The sequence below is a fragment of the Stegostoma tigrinum genome, chromosome 26, assembly GCF_030684315.1.
Source record: "Stegostoma tigrinum isolate sSteTig4 chromosome 26, sSteTig4.hap1, whole genome shotgun sequence".
Classification (NCBI taxonomy): Eukaryota; Metazoa; Chordata; class Chondrichthyes; order Orectolobiformes; family Stegostomatidae; genus Stegostoma; species Stegostoma tigrinum.
The window spans coordinates 24,339,523-24,363,870 of record NC_081379.1 but is presented as its reverse complement, the minus strand read 5'-3'; the positions used below and the strand labels follow the sequence as shown (position 1 = coordinate 24,363,870).

Below are 24,348 nucleotides of genomic sequence, written 5' to 3'. Positions count from 1 at the left end.
CTTTGAAGCAGTTTGCTTTTTACTGAGGGGGTAAAAAGTTAAATAGAAAATTTAGCTTAAAATATATTTTCGTTTCTCCAGGTCATCAAACAACTAATGAAGAAGGAGTTCACTCTGGAGTTTTCCAGAGACCGGAAATCGATGTCTGTTTACTGTTCCCCTAACAAACCCACTCGTTCATCTATTGGTAACAAGATGTTTGTTAAGGTAAAACTTTAGTACAGTTTGCTTTATCCCCCTCATACTGTTGATCATTTTGTAGTTTCATATTCAATAGAAGTATTTTCTACTTTGTAGGTAAATTGGCAACAATATTTGCAAGTAATGCTGTATTCATTTGCGTTGTACCATCATAGTGAGCAAACCTGACTGAGTCTATTTTTGGGCTTATGACCATTACCTACTAATGATAATTAACTTTGAACTGAAAGAATTAATGTTGAGTTGAGCCCATCAAATCCATGCTCTGAAATGGTTTGCAGAAGCAAATCCATTTCCAGAGAACAAGCTGTCAAATTATTGTAGTGAATGGTGGGGTCCATGGGGTTATGTTGTGCTAAGAATGCTGTAACTGTTTTGCTTTTTTTTTTCCCCAACAGGGTGCCCCTGAGGGAGTGATTGATAGATGCTCATATGTTCGTGTTGGAACCAATAGAGTGCCCCTCTCAGTGTCTGTCAAAGAGAAGATTTTGTCTCTTGTCAAAGAATGGGGTAGCGGGAAGGACACACTTCGTTGCTTGGCACTGGCTACACATGATAATCCAGTCAGAAAAGAAGATATGAACTTGGAAGAGTCATCAAATTTTATTAATTATGAAGTTAGTATTGGCATGAGAAAGGACTTTATGTTGCTGTAAATGTTTTGTATTGGTAACTGCAGCTAAAAAGTAAATATTGTCTATTATGTTTAATGAAATGGCAATTAAATGTATCAAGGTTAAACATGGGAGAGAACCATATTCATATAGGCAGTAAAGTCTCACCCACTCTTTTCAAGCATTCCTTATTGTATCTTCCAAACCTTCTTGAAAGAATTCCAACAACCTTTTTTAAGTAAATGATTTGGACTATTTGTTTACCTGTCTGAGGATCTACTGTACTTTGTTAACTAAATAGAGCAGTTGGTGAGCCAGTGAGAATTAATTGTCAGTGGTTATGGATTTGTACCGCTCTAGTATTTTATTCATATGGGACGTGGGCACCACCAGCTGGGCCAGTAGTTATAGCCTGTCCCTAGTTGCCTATTAACTGTGGTGATTTGTTGCCATGGATTGTGGCTGTCCATGTGCTGCACATAGTGCTATTAGGGAGGGAATTCCTGGATTTTGACCCAGCAAATCTCAAGGAACTCTGAATTATTACCAAGTCAGGATGGTGAGTGGCTTGGAGATGAACTTGCAAGTCGTTTCCCAAATATCTATTGCTCATCCTTCTAGGTGGTAGTGAACATGGGTTTGGAAGATATTGTCTAAAGATCTTTTGAATGTTTGCAGTGCACCTCGTAGATAGTACACACTTCTGCTACTGAGATGGTGGAGGGAGTGGATGCTTCTGGATGTGCTGCTAATCAAGTGGGCTGATTTGAGTTGGATGGTGTCAAGCTTCCTGAGTTTTGTTGGAGTGGCACTTGCCCAGGCAAATGGGGTATTCCATCATACTCCTGACTTGTGCCTTGTAGATGGTGGGCAGGCTTTAGGAATGCAGGAGGTGATTTACTTCCTGAAGTATTCCAAACCTCTCACCTGCTCTTGCAGCTGCTGTATTTATATGGATAGTCTTGTTTAGTTTCTCATGACTGGCAACCCTTTGGACGTTGTTCTGACAAGATTCAGTAAAGGTAACACCATTGAAAATTAAGAAGTGATGGTTAAATTGTCTTTTGTTTGAGATAGCCTTTGCCTAGCATTTGTGACCATAAGACATAGCAACAGAAATTAGGCCATTCAACCCATTGAGTCTGCTCTGCCATTCAGACATGGCTGATGCATTCCTCAACTCCATTCTCCTGCTTTCTCCCTGTAACCCTTGATCCCCTTGATAATCAAGAACCTATCTATCTCGGTCTTAAATCTACTCAATGGCCTGGCCTCCACAGCCTTCTGTGCCGATGAATTCCATAGATTTACCACTCTCTGCCCGAAGAAGTTTCTCCTTATCTCCATTTTAGAAGATCTTCCTTTTGCTCTAAGGCTGTGCTATCAGGTCCTAGTCTTTCCTACCAATGGAAGCATCTTCCCACCATCCACTCTGTCCAGGCTATTCAGTATCATTGGATAAGCATATGGACGTACATGGAATAGTGTAGGTTAGATGGGCTTCAGATCGGGATGACAGGTTGGCACAACATAAGGGCCGAAGGGCCTGTACTGTGCTGTAATGTTCTATGTTCTATTCTGTAAGTTTCAATTAGATCCCCCTTATCCTTCTAAACTCCAATGAGCATAGTCCCAGAGACCTCAAACATTCCTCATTTGTTAAATTTCCATTCCTAGAACCGTTCTCGTGAACGTCTGAAAACTAACCTTCCAGCTCAGTGAGCAAACTCACATCCAGAACCTCAACCTTAGCTACAAGTCTTCTCAAAACTCGCTAGATTTGAAGTGTTTTAGCTTAATGGTTAATGGACCCATTTGACATAATAAATGGAGTTGTGTTGAATTCACATTACTCCACACAAATTGTAGAATGATCGCAATGCAGACGGGGAGCATTCGGTCCTTGGTGCTGGTGCTCCATCTATGTAAAAAGTTACTCTGATCCCCCATTCACTGTATCATTGCACCCCCAAATTTTCACTATCGCAAAGTTCTTCATTTCTTTCTTGATCTGTATTATGTTAACTGATCTTGACAAATGAAGTCATTAAAGTAGGGGAAGTAAACGTTGCCCTTTGCCCAGCAAGAGAAAATTCATCTGAGACTCCCAGTATGAGCTGACAGCTCCAATTCAAGTAGCTAGTGGACATGAATGAATGGTCAGACTCATCAGACCATATTCTTGTTCACAAGAATGTGAAAGGTATTATTAAAGGCAGAGATAGCAGGAACTGTAGATGCTGGAGAATCTGAGATAACAAGGTGTAGACCTGGATGAACACAGCAGGCCGAGCAGGAATGCGGACGGTTCGGTCCTAGACCCCCCTTATTACTAAAGGCATTCTTGTGCTCTTATTTTAATAGTATAAGTCATAAGATACCCAATAAAGCAGGCCCTACAACTTTTGGGTCGAAACAATTTGGAAATGCAAACGGCTTCAATGTGCCTGCAACAGGATTTAAAGAATATTTACAAAAAAAGTTTTGAACATCATGTGACTGCTAATATAGCAGTGCGTTTTGGAAAATGACAATGTTGTTTCCCTTCCAGGTTGGCCTGACATTCGTTGGCTGTGTTGGTATGCTTGATCCACCACGATCAGAGGTAGCTGCTTCGGTCAAGATGTGCAAGCATGCCGGTATCCGTGTAATCATGATCACTGGTGACAACAAGGGCACTGCTGTAGCCATTTGCCGTCGTATTGGTATCTTTTCAGAACGGGAAGATGTCGCTAAAAAAGCTTTCACTGGCCGTGAGTTTGATGAACTTCCCCCAGCAGAACAACGTGACGCTTGTTTGACTGCTCGCTGCTTTGCTCGCGTTGAACCATCTCACAAGTCTAAGATTGTGGAATTTTTACAAGCTTTTGATGAAATCACAGCTATGGTAGGAGCGCTAGTTTTTGAAGTGCTTTATACTTCAATTATTCTTGTTTTGTGTAATAACTGTTTTTGCTTTTTTGAACCATTTGGCAGCTCATGTAAAATCGATTCCTGGTATTGGCTAATGTTAGGCAACCAGCTGAAAGGGAACTGTTTTGAAAGGCGAAATTACTTTAAACAAGTTTCCTCGACCCATCACAATTGATGTTATTCACGTTAAACTGCAATTTCTTTTATGTTTACCATGAAAATGAATGATAGCTGCTCCCAGTCTTAATTGTGCCTTGCTAGACATTTACATGAAAACTGTATTGAACAGAAAAGCAGCCTTTTGTCAAGATAATATATTTTGTACACTTGCTCAGTGTATAAGATGTGATCGTTGCTTCATATTCACAATCAAAGTTGTGTGAAATTTCTTAGTTTATGGGCTTCCTGATTTATTGGATAGTTTTCAGTGATGAGGATCCTTGATCATTGGGTTCAGCATATCATAGGGGTGTTGCACTTGACCTCAGTGGCACTGGACAAGGGACCGAAATTTGGCTAAAATTCCCACTTGTGATCACTAAGCAATGGTTCCTTCTTAAAGTTGACATTTTCACATTTAAAGATGATTGAGCTCAATCTGAAGCCCACTTAATAAATAAGAATCCATGTTCAGCTCTTCAGACAAAAAAAAATCCTTTTCAAGATGTGTTCACAGGGGAGCCCAGCCACCTTGAAGTTTTGCCCCAGTAACAGCTGAACATTTTAAGGTGAATTTTAGTAGTATTGAGGTAGGGGAGTTTTTAAGATCTCCTTAACAGCATTTCTCTTAATAGGGTTTCACATTGCAACTTTCCCATGTTAAACCACACCCATTATTTCATACTCCAGGATTATCTGCAGACCACAATAAATGACTGTTGAGAAACTTTTTTAAGTTAGATGTTAGATTGTGATTGAAATAACATGTCACCTGATAAAAAAGCTACCACCAAAATAAATGTTACGTGGGACTTGGTGTAATTAGTTACTAAGCATCTTGTACCAAATGCTGAGGAGTGTAACATTACCACAAGGGCTTTCTAGAACATGAACTTGAGACAATGTTCACAAAGTAATTCCAGGCAGGTTGAGATACAAATAAGACATCCCTTTGAAAGGAGAGAATGCTTGAGCACAAGTTTGACACATTCACCTCTCCTTTTCCGCTTTTCTCATTTATTTCAATTTTAATTAAAATTTTCAAGACTTCGGTGCACTCTACTCTTCAGCCAAACCAGAAAATATACTTGCCCGTGATTGGCTGTTTACCCTGCTTGAAAAGATATTTGTGCTGGAAGCATAAAGATCCTTTTAATTTCATGTCAAGTTCAAATTAGGCTGAAAAGGAGAAATCAGTGCCACAGAGATCAGATCAGATGCTTGTAGGCAGTAGAGCAACAGAGTGTACCATTCCTCCACCACTCTGAAATCTGCACCATTGTCACATGTTCTTTGTAGTCTGTTTCTCATTGGAATACCCTCAAGTCCTATTTATTAGGCATATCAGGTATTAATGCAATTTGAGTCCTTTTTAAAGTTAGTATCCTCCATTTAATTTTAATTCTATCCCCTTTTTTGATCAAATTACTGACTATTTGCTTTGTAAGTTTATATTCTGTGCCGCTTGATTTAAATTGCCACCTTCACTCACTCCCTTGTATCAAATTCCAGTTTTCTTTAGAAGTTTTCACTGTGTAAATAGGTCAGTGGTTCAGTTGGTCGCACACTCAGCTAAGTCAGAAACTCTGGTTCAGATCCTACTCCCAGGACTTGAGCCCAATAGTCTAGGCTGTCACTTCAGTGCATTGCTGAGAGGTATCACCTTTTAGGATATGGTGTAAAAATGGGGGTGTTGTCTTCCCTCTTGGGCAGATGTAAAAGATTCCATAGCACTATTACAAAAGAGCAGGGCTGTTATCCTCATATCTTCTAATAATCAGCAATATAATGTCTTATGTGATTATTATCACATTACTGTTTGTGGGAATATATTGTGACCAAATTGGCTGAAATGTAACCTGTATTGCAACCCTGACTGTATTTCAGAAACTGGTGCTGGCTGAAAAGTGCTGTGTAAATGCAGATGTTTTCTTTTGGTCACTCTCCTTCATTGGATGTTCCTGTAATGCACATGCCCTTTTGAGACATGCTCGTAACTACTAATCGATCAACGCTTGGCTACCAGAACTGGAGTAGTTCAAGAAGGCAGCCCACCACCACCTTCTAGATTTGGCATTGGTGATAAATGCTGATCTACCAGCAGCACCAAGTCCCATGAATTTAAAATTATCATCTGGACAAGAATCCAGTTGCAATTGGTTGACCATATTGTAAAACTAGGTTTAAAATTTTTGATTTTAAAATTATGATTTATTACACTTAGTACAGAATCCTTTACTCAAATTACTTTAACTATCACAAAGTAGTCGAGAACCAAACAGAAATGAAAGTGAAAGTGTGCTGTTTAATTCTATCCCCTGTTTACAAATATTTTGCCCCTTTTTTTGATTTTGAAGCCCTATGACCCTTCTGAAAACTGCCTTCAAGTAATTGCCCATACTTGTCTTTTAGGGTAAAAGTTTTAATGTTTAAAAAAAAACACATAATCTTGAATTCAAGATAACAAAGTGTGGAGCTGGATGAACACAGCAGGCTGAGCAGCATCTCGGGAGCACAAAACCTGACATTTCGGGCCTAGACCCTTCTTCAGAGAGGGGGATGGGGAGTGGGAACTGGAATAAATAGGGAGAGCAGGGGAGGTGGACCGAAGATGGAGAGAAAAGAAGATAGGTAGAGAGGAGAGTATGGGTGAGGAGGTAGGGAGGGGATAGGTCAGTCCATGGAAGACAGACAGGTCAAGGAGGCGGGATGAGGTGGTAGGTAGGAAATGTCCCGCAGGCCCGACCAATCCCCCTCCACCGACACCGTCATCCGCCTAGCCGAACTCGTCTTCACCCTCAACAACTTCTCGTTCGATTCCTCCCACTTCCTACAGATGAAGGGGGTGGCCATGGGTACCCGCATGGGCCCAAGCTATGCCTGCCTCTTTGTAGGTTACGTGAAACAGCCCCTCTTCCGCACTTACACAGGCCCCAAACCCCACCTCTTCCTCCATTACATTGATGACTGTATCGGCGCCGCCTTTTGCTCCCCGGAGGAGCTCGAACAGTTCATCCACTTTACCAACACCTTCCACCCCAACCTCAAGTTCACCTGGGCCATCTCCAACACATCCCTCACCTTCCTGGACACCTCAGTCTCCATCTCGGGTAACCAGCTAGAAACTGATGTCCATTTCAAGCCCACTGACTCCCACAGCTACCTAGAATATACCTCCCACCCACCGTCCTGCAAAAATTCCATCCTGTATTCCCAATTCCTCCGCCTCCACTGAATCTGCTCCCAGGATGAGGCATTCCACTCCCGCACATCCCAGATGTCCACGTTCTTCAAGGACCGCAACTTCCCCCTGCAGTTGTCGAGAACGCCCTTGACTGCATCTCCCGCATTTCCCGCAACACATCCCTCACACCTGCCCCGCCACAACTGCCCCCAGAGGATCCCCCTCATTCTCACATACCACCCCACCAACCTCCGGATACAACGCATCATCCTCCGACACTTCTGCCATCTACAATCCGACCCCACCACCCAAGCTATTTTTCCACCCCCAGCCTTGTTTGCCTTCCCAGAGACCACTCTCTCCACGACTCCCTTGTCCGCTCCACACTGCCCTCCAACCCCACCACACCCGGCACCTTCCCCTGCAACCGCAGGAAGTGCTACACTTGCCAGCACACCACCTCCCTCACCCCTATCCCAGGCCCCAAGATGACCTTCCATATCAAGCAGATGCTCACCTGCACATCTGCCAATGTGGTATATTGTATCCATTGCACCCGGCGTGGCCTCCTCGACATTGGGGAAACCAAGCGGAGGCTTGGGGACCGCTTTGCAGAACACCTCCGCTCGGTTTGCAACAAACAACTGCACCTCCCAGTCGTGAAACATTTCAACTCCCCCCTCCCATTCTTTAGATGACATGTCCATCATGGGCCTCCTGCAGTGCCACAACGATGCCACCCGAAGGTTGCAGGAACAGCAACTCATATTCCGCTTGGGAACCCTGCAGCCCAATGGTATCAATGTGGACTTCACAAGCTTCAAAATCTCCCCTCCCCCCACTGCATCCCAAAACCAGCCCAGCCTGTCTCTGCCTCTCTAACCTGTTCTTCCTCTCACCCATTCCTTCCTCCCACCTCAAGCCACACCTCCATTTCCTACCTACCACCTCATCCTGCCTTCTTGACCTGTCCGTCTTCCCTGGACTGACCTATCCCCTCCCTACCTCCTCACCCAAACTCTTCCTCTCTGCCTATCTTCTTTTCTCTCCATCTTCGGTCCGCCTCCCCCTGTCTCCCCATTAATTCCAGTTCCCATTCCCCTCTCTGACGAAGGGTCCAGGCCCGAAATGTTAGCTTTTGTGCTCCTGAGATGCTGCTTGGCCTGCTGTGTTCATCCAGCTCTACACTTTGTTATCTTGGATTCTCCAGCATCTGCAGTTCCCATTATCACTCACATAATCTTGAATTCATCTATTTTCATGTACCAATGTGGCATTCACCTATTTCTTCACACCCCCCCTCCCCCCCACCGCATTGACAGACTGGTGATGGTGTGAATGACGCTCCTGCCCTGAAGAAGGCAGAGATTGGAATTGCCATGGGATCTGGTACAGCTGTGGCAAAATCTGCCTCTGAAATGGTACTGGCTGATGACAACTTTTCCACAATTGTAGCAGCAGTGGAGGAAGGTCGTGCTATCTACAACAACATGAAACAATTTATTCGCTACCTCATCTCTTCCAATGTTGGAGAAGTAGTCTGGTAAGTAGGAGGCTGAGCAGCATTCAATCATTCCCAATTCAGAGGAATCATAGAAGTTTACAGTACAGAAGGAAGCCATCCGGCCCTTTTATATCTGTACTGATTCCTGAAAGAGTTACCCAGCTGATCCCATCCTCCATCCCTATCTCTGTAGCTCTCTAAATTCATCACTTACAAATATATATCAGCTCTTTTTGTTTTTCTGAACCCACCCACAGAATCTGCCTTCTCCACTCTCCCAGGCAACACACTTCCAAATCCTAACAATTCTGAGTAAAAAGTTTTCTCTTCATCTGACTCTTAGTTCTCTTCTGGCAATCTTGTACTTAGGATTCTTGGTTACTGAAATACCACCTACTGGAAACACAATATCCTCCTTTACCGTGTCAAAAGTGTTCATAATTTTGAACACCTCAATGAGGTCATCTCTCCTGCAAGGAAAAAGTTCCCAGTTTCTCTAATCTTGCCTTGTCTAAAATTCCTCATTCCTGGTATTATTCTCCCAAATCTCCTTTGCACTTTATCCAGGACTTGACATGCTTCCTGAAATGAGGTGCCAAATTTGAACACAATACCCCAAATGTGGTCTGGCCAACGATTTGTAGAGGTGTAGGATCACTTCCTTGCTTTTATACTCTATGCCTCTATTTATAAATCCAAAGAACCTAGAGGCTGCTTAACTGTTTCAACTGCCTAGCCATCTTCAAAGAATTATGCATTTGAACTCGAAGGCCCCTCTGCTCCTGTACTCCCCTCAGATGTGTACCGTTGAACCTGTATTGTCTGTCCATGTTTATTCCACCAAAATAAATGAAAGGTAATTCCTCTGCATTGGAGTTGATCTGCCGTTTCTGCCCATTTGGCCAACTTGTCAATGTCTCCCATGTTACTGAATTGTCTTCACAGTTTACTGTTCTCCCTAGCTTTGCATCATTTCACAAATTTAGAGATTTTGCCCTCAACACTTATCTCCCAAGTTGTTTATATCAATCAACAAAAGCAGGGCTCCCAATACTGATCCCTGGAGAAAACCATTTTCAACTAGTCTCTAATCTGAGAAGTGCCGTCTATACCTACCCTGTGCTTCCGGTCTTTTAACTAGCTTCTAACCCATACTGCTAAGGATCCATCATTCCCAAGCATTTCTAATTTGCTAACTAACCTGTCACACCAAACATTTTCTGAAAATCCAAATGTACAGTATCCGCTGCTTGTGTCGCTTTGTCAAATGAATGAAAAAAGTGCAGTACGAACCAAATCATTAGTCAATTGATATGGATCTTTAAAAAATAAACTGTGTGCAATGTGTCTTTTGAGTATTTTTAGTATTGTGAAATCATCTTATTCATTTCCACTGAAGTCTCACAACTAATCATTTCAACTCGTGGGGATGAATTTGAACTTGTTCTCACCTCTGTTAGATTGAGAATAGGGCTCAAGATGTAATTAACCAATGTCACCAAACTGGATTTTTATCATAAGGCATTTATCCTCTTTCTAATTGCTATGCCATTCACTGTATTAGTCATATTTCTATAATCTGTTCTGTGCATTCATCAGTTAGATGAGTTCAATAAAGTGCAAGTCTGTAAAAAGTTGTATTGAGGTTGAGTATTGCACTAGTTAGACCACACTTCTACCTGTTGTTTTCATGAAGATTGAAAATAACAGAGGGAGTGAGAAATCTATGCGGAAAAGCAATCAAAAAAGCTGAGGAATATTTCTCCATAATCTGGAGAGGCAATGTATAAGAAGGAACTTCAGTGTCTGCATATTGTTCAATTTCCTATAATGTAAACTCAACGCCTTGAGTCAGCTTGGTGAGGCAAGATTTACATTTAAAACTCTCCTCCAGGGTGGGGGAGGGTGAATAAAAACATCAGATGGTATATTATTTCAAATGTTGACTGAGCAAAGTAATGTTCACAAAGAATTGCAGGTGTTAGAAATATAGTTGGAATGCTAGACTTAGACTTTGAACATGTGTCATTAAGCTGAAACTTAAAGTGCCTTTAATCTTGCACCTAGATTTTTCTACTTGTTTATTCAGCCCAGATCACCTTTTGCCTTTTCCTCGGTAACCAAGCACTCTGTTCTGCTTAAATTAAGATTACAAAATCTAAAACCTCTTACACCTTGTCTGGATATCACTGATACTTTCATTCCTTTTAACATGATTTATAGTGCCTTTTTCTAAGAGCACAGTCACTTTTGCCTGTGAGCTTTGTAGTACTTTACCGTTTGACTGTGGGGTGCAACATTCCCAAGCTGTTCCTTGCCTATGTCTAAACATATTCTTATCAAAAACAGACACTAGAAAGAGGTCAAGAATGGAGCCTTACTTAATTTAATTGTCCTTGCCCCCTCCCCACTAGTTTGTTTAGACTAATTGAAATCCTGTAACGCTATTCCAGCAATGATCAGTTAATTCGACTTGTACTCAGCTGCGAACTGGAGGCCAGTAAGTCTGGCTGTGATTTTTAGGATCAGTTTAATAGGTAATTCGGAAGCATTACTTCCCCACATCTTTCTGTTTAACTGCCAATGATTGTGTAAATGATCTAAATTTTTCTGAATCCAATTGCATTAGGATTTTAGTTAATGAGTCCCATTTTCAATATATTAACGTAATAATTTCAGCACTCCCTAATTGAAATCCAAACTTGGGATTTAAAATTTATCACTTCTTTTGAAGCTTAAACATGTCTGAGATTTTGAACTTCTATACAACAATAGCATGTTATCCCCATTATGATGCAGTGTTTCATATTTTCAAACAAATGTTGCATTCGTAGTTTGAGTCAATTTGGATACAGTGAAATTCTTTTCTATTCTGAATCCTTGCTTTGACCTACTTGCTGCAGAAATGCTCATCTTTGTTACTTCCAGCCTTGACTATTCCAATTGTCTCCTTTTTTTTTCCCCCCTGTCAAATACTCAACATTTTTTAAAATTAGAGCTCATCCAAAATTCTGTTGTCTGTATTACTAACTAGCACTAAGTTCAGCTCACCTATTGTCACGTGTGATCGCTGATCTGTAGTGCCTCCTAGTTCACCACCACCTTAAATTTAAAATCAATATGCTCTTGTGTTAAGTACACCCTGGCTTTTGAGCATCTCCCAGCATTGACTCTTGTGCCTTTTTTGTTTCCATTTTAAATCTACCTGCCTTTATCTACATGACCCTTATCTTTTGATCTACCTACTTTTCCATTTTTTGAGTATATCCATGTTGCATTCTCATCTCGTTTTTAAAGAATGCTGAGTAACTTGTTTGCTGCCTTTTCTGCCCAATAAACTGTGTTGCATCTGGCTCATTTTGCTCTAATGCTCTTTCCTTGTTTGCTTTCACTTTAAACTAATCATGTTATAATCATTGTTTCAAAACTATTCTACCCACTTGTATTACTTTCTCCATTTCATTTCCCAGAAGTAAATCAGGCAGTGTTTGTTTCTTTCTTTCTTTGTACTAGTAATCAGCTAGTTTAGGATAAATGGATTGAATTCTGAGGAGACACTTTGACCACTTACAGTACCTTTTTTAATTTCATTCTATATTGGAAATCAAATGTGTCATTGTATAGTTTTTTATTATTATAGATCTCATCTGACTTCCCTCTCATCTCTCTACATTTGCACACCAAGGAATCGTCGCTCTTTGCTGTTCCTCACTCCATTTAGTTGGAGAGGTATACAATCTCTAGTGCATTTCATTGCTCTAGTGCTGTTCTTCTGTTTGCCAAACAATGATTTGATGACAAACTTACATAATGCTGATTATTTTGCTTGGCTGGATTCCAAATTGCAGCATTTGAAACTGAAAGGGACTTTAACAAATACTGTGTTCATCTTTTTGAAAGCCATTAGAAACAGGATGAAAATACATGCAAATTGCAGGCATTCTCCTGAGCTGTTCTGTTTCACAGTAAGAATAAGTCTTTCAAGTAGTCATGTTTCCTTCAGGAATATATCTTTGCCTGCATTGATAGCAAACATGTTGCATGTGATGTATGTAGAACTGATAGAAAATATAACTGAACTGCTTTATCTTCTCCACCGTGTCCCATCCTCCCTCAGTATTTTCTTAACAGCAGCTTTAGGCTTCCCTGAGGCTTTGATCCCTGTACAGCTCCTGTGGGTGAATCTGGTGACAGATGGATTGCCTGCCACAGCATTAGGATTTAATCCACCTGATCTGGACATAATGGACAAACCGCCTCGTAGTCCTAAGGAACCCTTGATCAGTGGCTGGCTCTTCTTCCGCTACATGGCAATTGGATGTGAGTATGCGTGAGAGTTGGCAAAATTTTGCAATTAACCAGTAAGGGCTTTTTCAAGGTTCTTTGGCCATCTTTTTGGATTTAATTGCGACCATGCACTCTTGATGAGCGTTCCTTATCTTAATGCAAGATTAAACAATTTAGTGTGAGGAGCTTTGAGTGCTAAATCACTTTTTCGAAACATATATACTTATCAATTTTTTTTGTACTCCACTAGATTCCTAGTCTTTCACTTGTTTTCACCCCCCGCCTCTTGTTTTTGTTTTTAAATACTTTTAAATCTGTCCAGTTTTGATGTGGAGGTGCCCAGTGTTGGACTGGGGTGGACAGGGTTACTTTGGTTAGACCCTCTGCATGTGATGCTTACACCTGTCATGTTATTCCAACCATTTGGTTTGTACCCAGCACCACCTTATTTTTAAGTTTTTGTAATTATCTCTATGCCTCAATCAGATTATAGGTCATTCGTTCATTTATTCAGTTGTTGACACTTTACTCACACTGCCTGATACTCTTGATCACTTGCAGAGAACTATTGTTGGGCCTGCCAACACTCCACTCACACCATTCGTATGATTTTTTTTGATCTCTCTGATTGTAAAGTCTGTGCCTGGGTGCTGTCTTTACTTCACCTGAAGAAGGTGCAGAACCACAAAAGCCTGTAATTTCAAATAAACCTGTTGGACTATAACCTGGTGGTGTGTGACTTTTGACCTTGTCCAGTTATGAACAGATTTTAATAGTCACTGTCTTTAGCAGTAAGGATGATGTGTGGGGGAATTATCGTACTGTCTCTTGACATACACTTTCATTGCCACATTCATTCTAACGTGACTTCAGGGGACTTAGTGAATTGATACAGTGCAAATTCCCTAGCAATGTGGAACAAACTGCACATTTTGATTTGAGTCCAAAGAGCTAATGTGATTTCATGAGAGCCTTGGGTTGCTGAGCGACTCTGGCTGCACAAAATCAGACATCTTTATCTCTCTTTGTGCATTTAGCAACAAAGTATCTTTTATTGTGACAATTGTCCTTAACCAAAGGGATGGAATCTAGATGTCATAATGTGAGCAGCCTATCATCAGGGAATTGTTACAGTACATAAGGCCATTCAGCCCATCGTGTCTGCAACTAGTTCTTTGAGCAAATCACTTTGGATCATTTTCCACCTTTCTCCCCATAACCCTGCAGGTGCGCTTTTTCAGGTAACAATATATCTCTGGCTTCACTGCCATCCTTAAGCTATTGACTGTAACATAGTGTAAATTATCTGAAAGAAATAAAATTAATTTATTGTTTCGATCCATTTTCAGGTTATGTAGGAGCTGCTACAGTTGGTGCTGCTGCTTGGTGGTTCATAGCTGCAGAAGATGGACCCAGAGTTACATATTACCAGCTGGTAATATTTCATTCAGTTATATTTTTAACATGAAAGTGTTCCTTTGTACTTCATTCCAAAAAGCTAACGTTGCATATCCCACTTTTATCCTCTGGTGTTTAAAATGCAAATGTAACGGTGCGTAATGAACTAAAGCTGCTTTATGTAGAGCTGCCTTAAAATCAAGTAATTGACTTGATTGCATGTGCAAAGTTTAGTATCCTAAAGCCAGGTAAAAAGTTCTCCCACAAAATACATTGTGATTTTATGATTCTGTTCCTCCTTTGTTACTGAAGTTAGTGAATCCTAAGTCGCTATCCTGCAGGCTCTGATAACCAGCATGTACCTCACCCAAATAACCCATTAGCATTAGATTATAAATGCTGACCTCCTTTCATGTGTGGAGTATATCATAGTTGAATCTGATTTACTTGTCCTATTTCCACTTACCTGGACCAATCACTAGGTAACGATTTGGACGACTAATTTTCCTGCTCGTTCGAGATTTGAGACCAATATCCATGTATCAAAATCAACTATCTCCAGCTGTATTTTCAAGTGAAAACTAGAACTTTTCCTCTTCGGAAGAGTTCTGCACAACATTGTGTATTCACCCACTGAGCTGTTATTAAAATCTTAAGTCTTTTATGTTTACAATTAATGTCTATGCATATTTTCTGTTTTTCCACAGAGCCACTTCTTACAATGCAATCCAGAAAACCCGGATTTCGAAGATGTTGACTGCGAAATATTCGAATCTCCTTATCCAATGACCATGGCACTTTCTGTCCTAGTGACAATTGAGATGTGTAATGCTCTTAACAGGTTAAAAATATTACACTCACTAGCCTTGAGATGTTATGCCGCCTTCTTGTAAACAGAAATATTAGCTAATAATTATGTTAAAGTGTATACTTGTTATACTGAGGTAGATGGTTGAGCAATGGATTCCTAGATTATGCTATGGATGCTCATTGTTACCCAAAGCCTACCCATAAAATTAAAGTAGCAAAAATTATCATGGACATGTATATAAGTACACACATTAAGAGCAGGAGTAGATCATTTGGCCCTTCAAACCTACTCCGTTATTCATCAAGATCGCAATACTCCATATTCCCACTTACCCCTGGATGGCCTTTCATCCCCCTGCTTATTTTTGATGGAATACCTTATTTTTAGCAAATTGGAATGGGATATGGCACTTTGAAGTGTCAGTGTTCAACTGCACAAAATATAATGACTTGTGATTAGCATCCCGTACCCAATTTTTAATTTTAAATCAAGTCACACACTAGATGTTCAGTCATGCCAGCTTAGAGCAGAAAGAATGTCATCTTTAATTTCATGTAAGATGTAACATTTTAAAGGGTTACTGTTGAAGTTTGTAATTTTCCTTTGTGAGGTGGATGTACATGATATATCATAACACAGCAATAAATGCTGATTCATCCGTGCTCCAATTATCCACACTTTAGTTTTACATTTATTTCCAAGGGACAATGGCAGCATCATTCTGTTTGTTTCTGCAGACATTTTGATGGAAAAACCGGAATGATTAGACAATTTGCATTTCTGGTGCACCTCCAACAAGACGCACCTGAATGACACTGACGCTGGCAAAAACCTTCGATATATAGAGATCTTTGCAGCAAAGAAGCTGGTTATTTAATCATAAAATGATACCTTGAGCTTAAAATGAGCTCCAATTTTTCCTGGCAGCTGGAGCTTCATGCCTTCACCAGTGTCTAATTTCTACCAAAAAAAACCAAGCCAAAATGCTGGCAGCGCTTACCAGGTCAGGCAATATATAAAAGGAACGGGAACTGTGTTGACAAAAGCTAATGAGCCTGAAATACTGTCCTTCTTTCTGCAAATGCTGTCTGATCAGCTGTTTCCAACATTTTCAATTTTGTTTTGGGTTTCAGAACCTGTACTATTTTGCTTTTGTGTATTTTTTTTGCGAATTGGATGATTCGGCTGGACTTGGCATTTGTGATCAAAATTAGAAATCGCTTTCAGTAGCAACTTGTTTACTTTTATCTTTCAGTTTATCAGAGAACCAGTCATTGTTGAGAATGCCACCTTGGGAAAACGTCTGGTTATTGGGTTCAATTTGCCTGTCGATGTCTCTTCACTTCCTCATTTTATACGTGGAGCCACTACCGGTCAGTTAGATGACATACTTTGCCCTATACTACTACTTTTAGGATAGTTTTATTTCACTGTAGAATTCATCTGACGGTTTGTTTTAAGTCCATGATGTTCTGGAATATTGAGACTTGCTTTTACTAGGCATAGGACTTCCTAAATTAGATTATAACGTCTTTATTCAAACCACTTTACACATCATAGGGCTAGATTATTTTATTGAGGACATGTTCCCCATGCCCCACTATAACTGGCCGGCAGCCCACCAGGTTAAAATTACTGGCCTAGTATGTTCGAATGTTGGCCTCTCCTACCACCTGTTCAGTTAGCAAGGCAGTGATGTGAGGTCCTTAAACGGGAAGCTGATGCCTAATTACGGACCTCAGGGCCACCAACAGGTGACCCATCCTACAGGTTCCCCACTTGGCCAAATTATGATGCACGCACACAGGCAGCGAGCATGACACCTTGATTTGTGGTATGGAGATGCTCGTGGCAGACTGGGGTGGACAAGGTCAGAAGTCAGTTGACACCAGGCTATTGCTTTTGGAGCACTGCCTGTTCGTCAAATGAACTAATTTGTGGGTCTAACCGCCCATGGAGAAAGTAGACAAAATTCAGTCCTTAAAACCTTTACTACACAGGCCACTTCTATGTAGTTCCTACTATCTCTGATGTAATTTATCCTTTGTCTTTTGAATATATACATGCTTGTTGTGAGCATTTCCCCACTTGTTACTACCCTCCTGATTTGAGGGAAAATTTATTTTTATTATTAAACATCTCAAGCCCTTTGACCTTTTTGAGCACTTGTATTTAATTCTGATTCCTTTCTATAATTTTTCCAAGTTCATGACAAATACATTACTAGTTCAGAGTCATTGTAACAACTGCATCATTCATTTCTTGGAATCAATGTTTTCTCTGGTTTTTATAATCTCATGAAAAGTCAGTGCATCTTTTTTCTTTATTTCACATTCTGAGACATAAAACATGAAACCTATTTGTGTTTTTTAATTTTTTTCCTTATTTGCAGTCACTCTTTTAATGTACATGTTGAGGCAATATTGATCAATCATTAGATGGCTCATTTAACTTGGATAGCTGGTCACTACAGTTCCAACCCAAAGTGTGTCTTCTAGGCACAGGACTGCATGATGCTGAAGCTTTCACATCATTGTGTTTCATACCATGTAACTTCGAAGCAAAAGGACATGAACAATGAGATTTCCCACTATTTTATAACGGAACTTGCAGTACAGGGTAAAGCACTTTTTCTTCCACTGTGGGAACCATGGTAGCTCTTGAGATAAAAATCTTCAATCGCAGATTATACTTTTCTGTCTCCCTTTTCATTTTATTTTTTCAATTCGTCCAGAAGCAATGTTGTAACCTCGGTTGAAATGTTGAAACATTTCATGTTGCAGTAACCCTGTGTGGAGAAATAAAAGCTTCATTCAACCTTATTTATCCCATCTGTCTCTGTCTCCCGTCTCTCCTCCTCCTCTCTCCCCCCCGCCCATAATACTTCATCAATCTGAAAGCTTGTATTTAATTTCTGCCCATTCAAAAAATCATTGAAAGATAGGGTTGATTTTTTTCTTCGTTAATTGACTCGTTCGGTAAGTCACTTAAAAACAAAATGTCCCAAATGCAACTAAAACAGACATTTTGTTTTATTTGTCTCTTTTGCAGCTCATCTTTCAAATTACACCTTTGGATGTAACACAGTGGCTGATGGTGCTGAAAATCTCTCTACCTGTCATTCTGCTGGATGAGACACTCAAATTTATTGCTCGTAACTACCTTGAAGCGGGTAAAGAGTATACTCTGCCTAGTGACAAACTGTGTGGTTTCTCAGCATGTACAGAGGGGATTTCCTGGCCTTTTGTGCTTATTTCTGTACCCCTAGTTTTCTGGCTTTACAGTACAGACACTAATTTTGCTGAAATGTTCTGGTCTTGACTGAAATAGAGCTGTCGTTGGCATAGTGAAGACATGGCATTTGATTAACTTCGACCAAAATTTTTACCATTTAAACATGTGATTCCAAGAGTCTGTTTCTGCTGAATTTCATACGAACCCATGTATGGATGAAGTTAATATTTTTTTCATGAACTCCAGAAAGAAACAGGATTGATTTTTACACAATTTAAAAAAAAATTTAATAAAAAAAAGCTGTGCATTGGCATGTACAGAGATTAATACTATTTTCTGCAAAATTTTGTTTTTGTAGATGAAACAGCATGTACAGATGTTCTGTTTACTAATTTTGTTCATCTTTTGTGTATAAATTGAGAACAATAAGTTGACGGATGTATTTTTTGGCTAAAAATGGAATACAAGAGAATGTTAAATTCTTTGAAAATTTGAGAAAAAGATTGCATGGTGTGTCACTGCATGGCCACTTTTGCTGGGTTCTATTTTAGACTTTATTTCATTCCTTCTGTCAAATGGTTTTAGTTCAGAACTCCATTACTTTCTGCACTCAGCAGAGTATTGCTACCTCAACTACCTTTTTACTTTTACTTCTTGTATTCATTTCTGTGTTCTCAACTCTCATGTTTACAGTCCAACCTTGTTTGAGGTATGCTAATTACTGCCTGTGCAGAACACTCCACTTTCCTCAGTCCACACCCAGTATCGCTGTTTTGTCCCCAGTGAGTTAAATGGTATTTATTTAAAATGCTGATTTGTATTTTGTTGTAACAGTCTTGATGGGATTCTTTTACTTTTGCCAGTTCTACCTTGGATGTTCTACATCAAGGGTTAATTCACATGAGTCAAAAAATAAACTGTTTTAGACAAACAGAGAGGAAATTCTCCATGTCTCTCTTTTCACCAGGGTGGCTCATGTAGGTTCTTCAAATGCAATTAAAGAAAATGTCCTGCAGTTTAAATTGTTATTAGGTCTTATTTGTTAGATTCTTAGTTGTCACACAGACTTGGCCATGATTTAAGATCATAAGACCATAAGACATAGGAGTGGAAGTAAGGTCATTCGGCCCATTGCGTCCACTCCGCCATTTAAATCATGGCTGATGGACATTTCAACTCCACTTCCCTGCACTCTCCCCTTAGCCCTTGATTCCTTGTGAGATCAAGAATTTATCGATCTCTGCCTTGAAGGCACTTTGAAGAACTATTTATTACTCACGTGTATTTGAAAACACTTAAGTAGCTGAAAGCTAATTGTTACTTTTAGATGCTAATGCTGAGCATAAACATGCAACAATGATATTTTAAAACTAGAAAATTTAGGCTCAAGCTGTAAGTAGCACATTACCAAATACTCATTTGACATAATGTATAGAACTAAAAGTAAATTTTAACAAATTATCATACTAACTGTTGACAACTGTAATAATCTAAATGTTGGATAATAGTGTTCTAGAGCATGTTTTCTAAAGTGACATTTAAGTGAGGTGATTTTTTACATGTGTTAACAAACCTAACAATGGTGTTTTCTTCAACGCCTTCCAAAATTCATCATCTAAAGTGAGTATATTTACATTTTGTAATTACCTAATTCGACTTCTGGATGTTGGACACACGTTGAGTTTAGTCCAGGATTCTGGTATGTTAGATCAACACACATTTTTGTAGATCTGTCAAAACTTGTAAGATTTTTGTTTTTGAAGTTTAATTTCTCTCGCTGCTTAGCCTCCATTCACCTAATGCTGAACATTTCAGGAAATGTCCTTTCTAGTTTTAAATATAACTGGAAATATCACGTCAAAAATTTTGACATTCCAAAATGCTACGTTAAATTGAAACATTATATTTTGAGTCTATAAATGACCATTGTATCTGAATCCTGGATCAGACTGCTTAAAGCATGCTTGGACAATAACACTTTGCTTTCATCCACCTTTAATCCAGATGGAGAAATTAAATGAAAGCAGTTGAGATTCCTTTACCAATTAAAATAATATGTTATGTAGGTGTTTTTCTTTTAAAGTAGATATTACTACAGTATGTTTTACTGCAAGATTTTTACCTCCCACATTCCAAAATGGAACAGACTTCAGCTGCTTTCAGCGCTATGAGTAATATGTGTCATGGCATGTTCACTAAATGACTCACGTTATTGACATTAGTCTTGTTTGAGGCCATCTATAATACTGTTGATTGGTCATGTCTTTGTTAAATCCTGTTGCCTCATGCTTGTATTTGCTGAGGTGTGGCCAAGTGTGCATGCGAGGTTCCAAAGGATTGACAGTGGCATGTTGTCTTACTGTGGTCATCACTGAATGCCATCTGCATCATTTGACAGCAGGACTGTCGTCTTGACAACTGGGGATGAATTTCATGAGTTATACTTGAGAACTTTTCTGGTCTGTTGACCAATTGTTAACTCATTGAGAGCATTTATTCAAAGACACCATTTCCCAGATCAAACATTAGTTCCATACAAACAGTTAGATGTATGCATTTTTTTTCTTGTTCACTGGGCTTTATTCCTTCCACTTGTGAAGAAAGAAAGGATATTCTTCTGGTTTCTCCTGAGTTTCTAATTTTATATCCTATAATTATCCAGTTCTATCAAATTTACATCTGTTTAAATTCTCTCCATTCTGATTGGTGTCACCCACTCAATGGAAAAATTGGTCATCTTGTAAAACCAGCTGCTACTGAGGGGCTATGGCTAGAAACGTATCAGAAACGGCCTTTAATTATTCAAATAGTGATTTTACTGAACTGAAAAATATTATTTAGTTACCATCATTATGAATTTGCATTGGACTGCTCATGTTGGCTTATCCAGTTTACCCAATAGGTAGTTATTAGTCAAATAAACCAGGATTACTTCCAATTTAGTTTCTGCTTGACTCTGATCCCAGTTCAGGTGGTATCAGGTGCTGCAGTTGCCTTTGGGGTGTGAAAACCAGCCAGATTCAAAGTGATGCTGCATGTAGGAATGTGATATCAGATTTTATAATAGCAGAGACCCTATTGATTATTGAATCTTGCATATAAACATGTGCTCCCTTGGGTGAGGTATTGGACGATGGCTGCCATGAATAAATTTATACCAAGGGATTTCATCATTTTAGAGGGAAAACTGGGTAGGGAGAAATGGGTATGGCAGCTCACTACTTAAATAGACGTAGGATGGAGCCAGAACTCAGATTAGTGATTCTCCACCTGTCAGTTGAAATTTTAGATTCAAAGAACTTGTCCCTCCTGGAAGAATTCCTTGTACAAGATGAATTTGTGATGCAGCAGCTCAGCAGATGGCTTTCAGCAGATTGGCTACATGCGTCATAAAAAGTAAAACAAATGTTGCTGAGGAAAGGGTGTGCACACAATTCGAGAATTCTGAAAGACAAAGTAATGGAAAAATTGGCATGATGAAATTGAAGTAAAGTGTGTGTCCCTTTTTCCATGGGGTAGGAATATAAACAGCAGTGTTTAGAATTGGTGCCAGTAGACTGTCGTTCTTTTACTCCACACTTTTTAACCAAAATTTTGTGCATGTTTCATTCACTTTTACTGTTCCTTTAAAACCATTCTGGTACATAGTATCTATCTGTAGCACTGTTGCTTTAAGTGTTTACAAAACAAAAATTGTCTGTTTTAAAGAAATGTGGTTCCTATTCCTCCGAATGCTTATATATTATCCTCTGTTGGAAGTACTTTGACACTGTCAGCAGTCAGTGTCTAGCACTTTGCTCTCTTTTCTGGAGCAGATTGTTTAATTTGGATACTGCTTTTTTTAAAACAAAAAAGCAACTGTTATTTTAGTAACCAACTAATATTTCTTTTCCTTTCTCAACAGCTACGGATGATGAAGAGGAGAACCAGTAATTCCCTTAACAATTTTCAGAAAACTAAGGTTCTTTTGTTATTGCGTGCATGTGTGTTTCTAAGCACAACTACCAAGACCATTGCATGTATAATGTGCAACAATAGTATGCTATTTGGAAGAAGTGTGTTTAAAATTTAGGACTTCAGAGAAACTGTACATTTGTGCAATACATCCTTGTGAACTTTACAGTACTCCAGAGAGGTCAGGTTCTTTGCTAAAGAGATAAGTGTCACCAACTGTTGAGGACCTACATCTCTAAGGTTTCATTTGAATTTATAAATTGTACATTATGAAAATGCATGCCTTCTGTTTAAGTAACAGAATCTGTGTATTGGGTCAACAAGACAAAGAACTACTTTATAAAAATGGCTGTGTACAAAATGCAACTATATTTATGAAAAACGTAGATGAAAGGTACAAATCCTGAATGTAAATTACATCCTGTAGGTTGACAGTTTCATAACTTCAATGTATTTTTTTTCTAAGGAAAGTTTTTTTTCTCTTGGTGTGAGATAAAATGAGAGAATTTCCTCTTGCACTGTAACTTAACTTTTAAGTTGTAGCGCGTTAACAGAAGCATTGGTGCAATAAGAAAATTGTGATGCAGATTTGAAAAGAACCTGTCAGTTGTCAGAAAATAGCATGTTTAATGGTGAAAACCTGTAAATAAGATCTGATGTTTATTTCAGTGATAACATTGTAACATGCCGGTTTCATAAATTCAGGTAAATAAAGTTACTCCACATTACAACATCTATTTAAGTGCAACCTTAAGTCTTTTCTTGCAGTGAAATTTTTAAACATTTTTTGTGGTACAGGAAGAAGTGCAAAATTATAAATCATTTTTAGTTGTACCCCACACCAGACACAGAATTTTGCTCATAGAAAATATTTAACACTGGCACTGAGAATGTAATGTAGTTCAATAAAAGTAACCCTGAAAACTTTTCACGAATTCCTTAAAATTGGTTTAAGCCTTCATTTTATGAGCACTGATTTAATGAGGATGCCTCTCGGTTTGTACAGGTATTATTAAAATATACAACAATTGTGCATTACCTCACTGTTATTTCGTAACCTGATTACTTGGAAAAATACTAAAGAATGTTGTACTGTGTGCTGTCCAAAACCTATCTGGATGGAGGTAGGGTTCCAAGAACCCGTAGTGCTTGAGAATTTTGACTTAAATTCTTTCCTAGTTTTGCTTTCATCTCTCAATCTGATGACTGCTTTGAAAGTAACTGGTGCCCCCTTTAATTTCCCTTTAACTTAACACTGCTTCTTCTGTGATATTTTATGTAAAGCTAGGAGGAGAGTCCACAAAAGAAGCAAACAATTCTGGAGAAACTCAGCAGGTTTGACAGCATCTGTGGAATGAGTGGCAGAGTTAATGTTTTGAGTTTGGTGTGATAACTTCAAACTGTTGTGAAGGAGTGATGTCAGTTATGTCAAAATGTTAACTTTTCTTTTCTGTCCTCAGATGCTGCTAGACCTTTTGAGTTTCTCCAGCATTCTGTGATGGTTTCAGATTTCCAGCATCTGCAGTATTTTGCATTTACAAAAGTGGAAGCCATCAGCTAAATTTAAATTGATGAATAACTTAGAGTTACCAGTCATACACTAGGTTTTTAAAAAAAAACAAAATAAATTTTCATTTGGTCCTGGCAAGCTATGCTAATTCTAGTCTAAAGCAGGACTGAACATTCATAGTAGATTTGATCAAAATGCATTTCCTGAGCTATACGGTGTTCTTCTACGTTCTTTATATTTACCCATAACCAATGTTTCAATCTCAATATTACAAGAAGCTTATTGACTTGATGACAAAGAGCAGCACATCCTACTGACTGTGCTTTTGACCTGTAAAATTTGTAGTTTTCAGTGCAGCCTAATATCTAAGATCACCTGCCTTAGTTATGCATGCTCTCGTTTTTCTTCCCATATTTTAACTTGCGTGAAGTCTCACTTTTCTGTCATTTTCGTCTTGTCACATCTACCACTCTCCCAATGCCCAACAAGCCCTCTTCCCCTCCGATTCCAGTCTCTTGTGCATCTCCCGTCATATCCCAACATTCATCCCCAGATTGTAAAGCTGTGTCATTAGCTGTT

At 39.3% G+C, this 24,348-nt stretch overlaps 1 protein-coding gene across 2 annotated transcripts in view; it reads left to right on the top strand.

The window, feature by feature from the left end:
• The window catches only part of LOC125463969 (sarcoplasmic/endoplasmic reticulum calcium ATPase 2), a 78,542-nt gene extending 55,548 nt beyond the window's left edge, over nt 1–22,994 (top strand). The window contains exons 12-21 of one of the 2 annotated variants that reach the window (XR_007249944.2): nt 82–207; nt 600–818; nt 3,367–3,702; nt 8,394–8,614; nt 12,693–12,895; nt 14,212–14,297; nt 14,968–15,101; nt 16,327–16,444; nt 18,123–19,925; nt 22,210–22,994. Coding sequence is in view for 1 of the 2 variants with exons in the window: in XM_048555809.2 (XP_048411766.1) it covers nt 82–207; nt 600–818; nt 3,367–3,702; nt 8,394–8,614; nt 12,693–12,895; nt 14,212–14,297; nt 14,968–15,101; nt 16,327–16,444; nt 18,123–18,243; nt 22,210–22,238 (1,593 nt within the window). In the remaining variant the exon portion in view is untranslated. The remainder of the gene's footprint in view (nt 1–81; nt 208–599; nt 819–3,366; nt 3,703–8,393; nt 8,615–12,692; nt 12,896–14,211; nt 14,298–14,967; nt 15,102–16,326; nt 16,445–18,122; nt 19,926–22,209) is intronic. The other variant, XM_048555809.2, reaches the window with a different exon arrangement.
• The last annotated feature ends 1,354 nt before the right edge of the window (nt 22,995–24,348 follow it).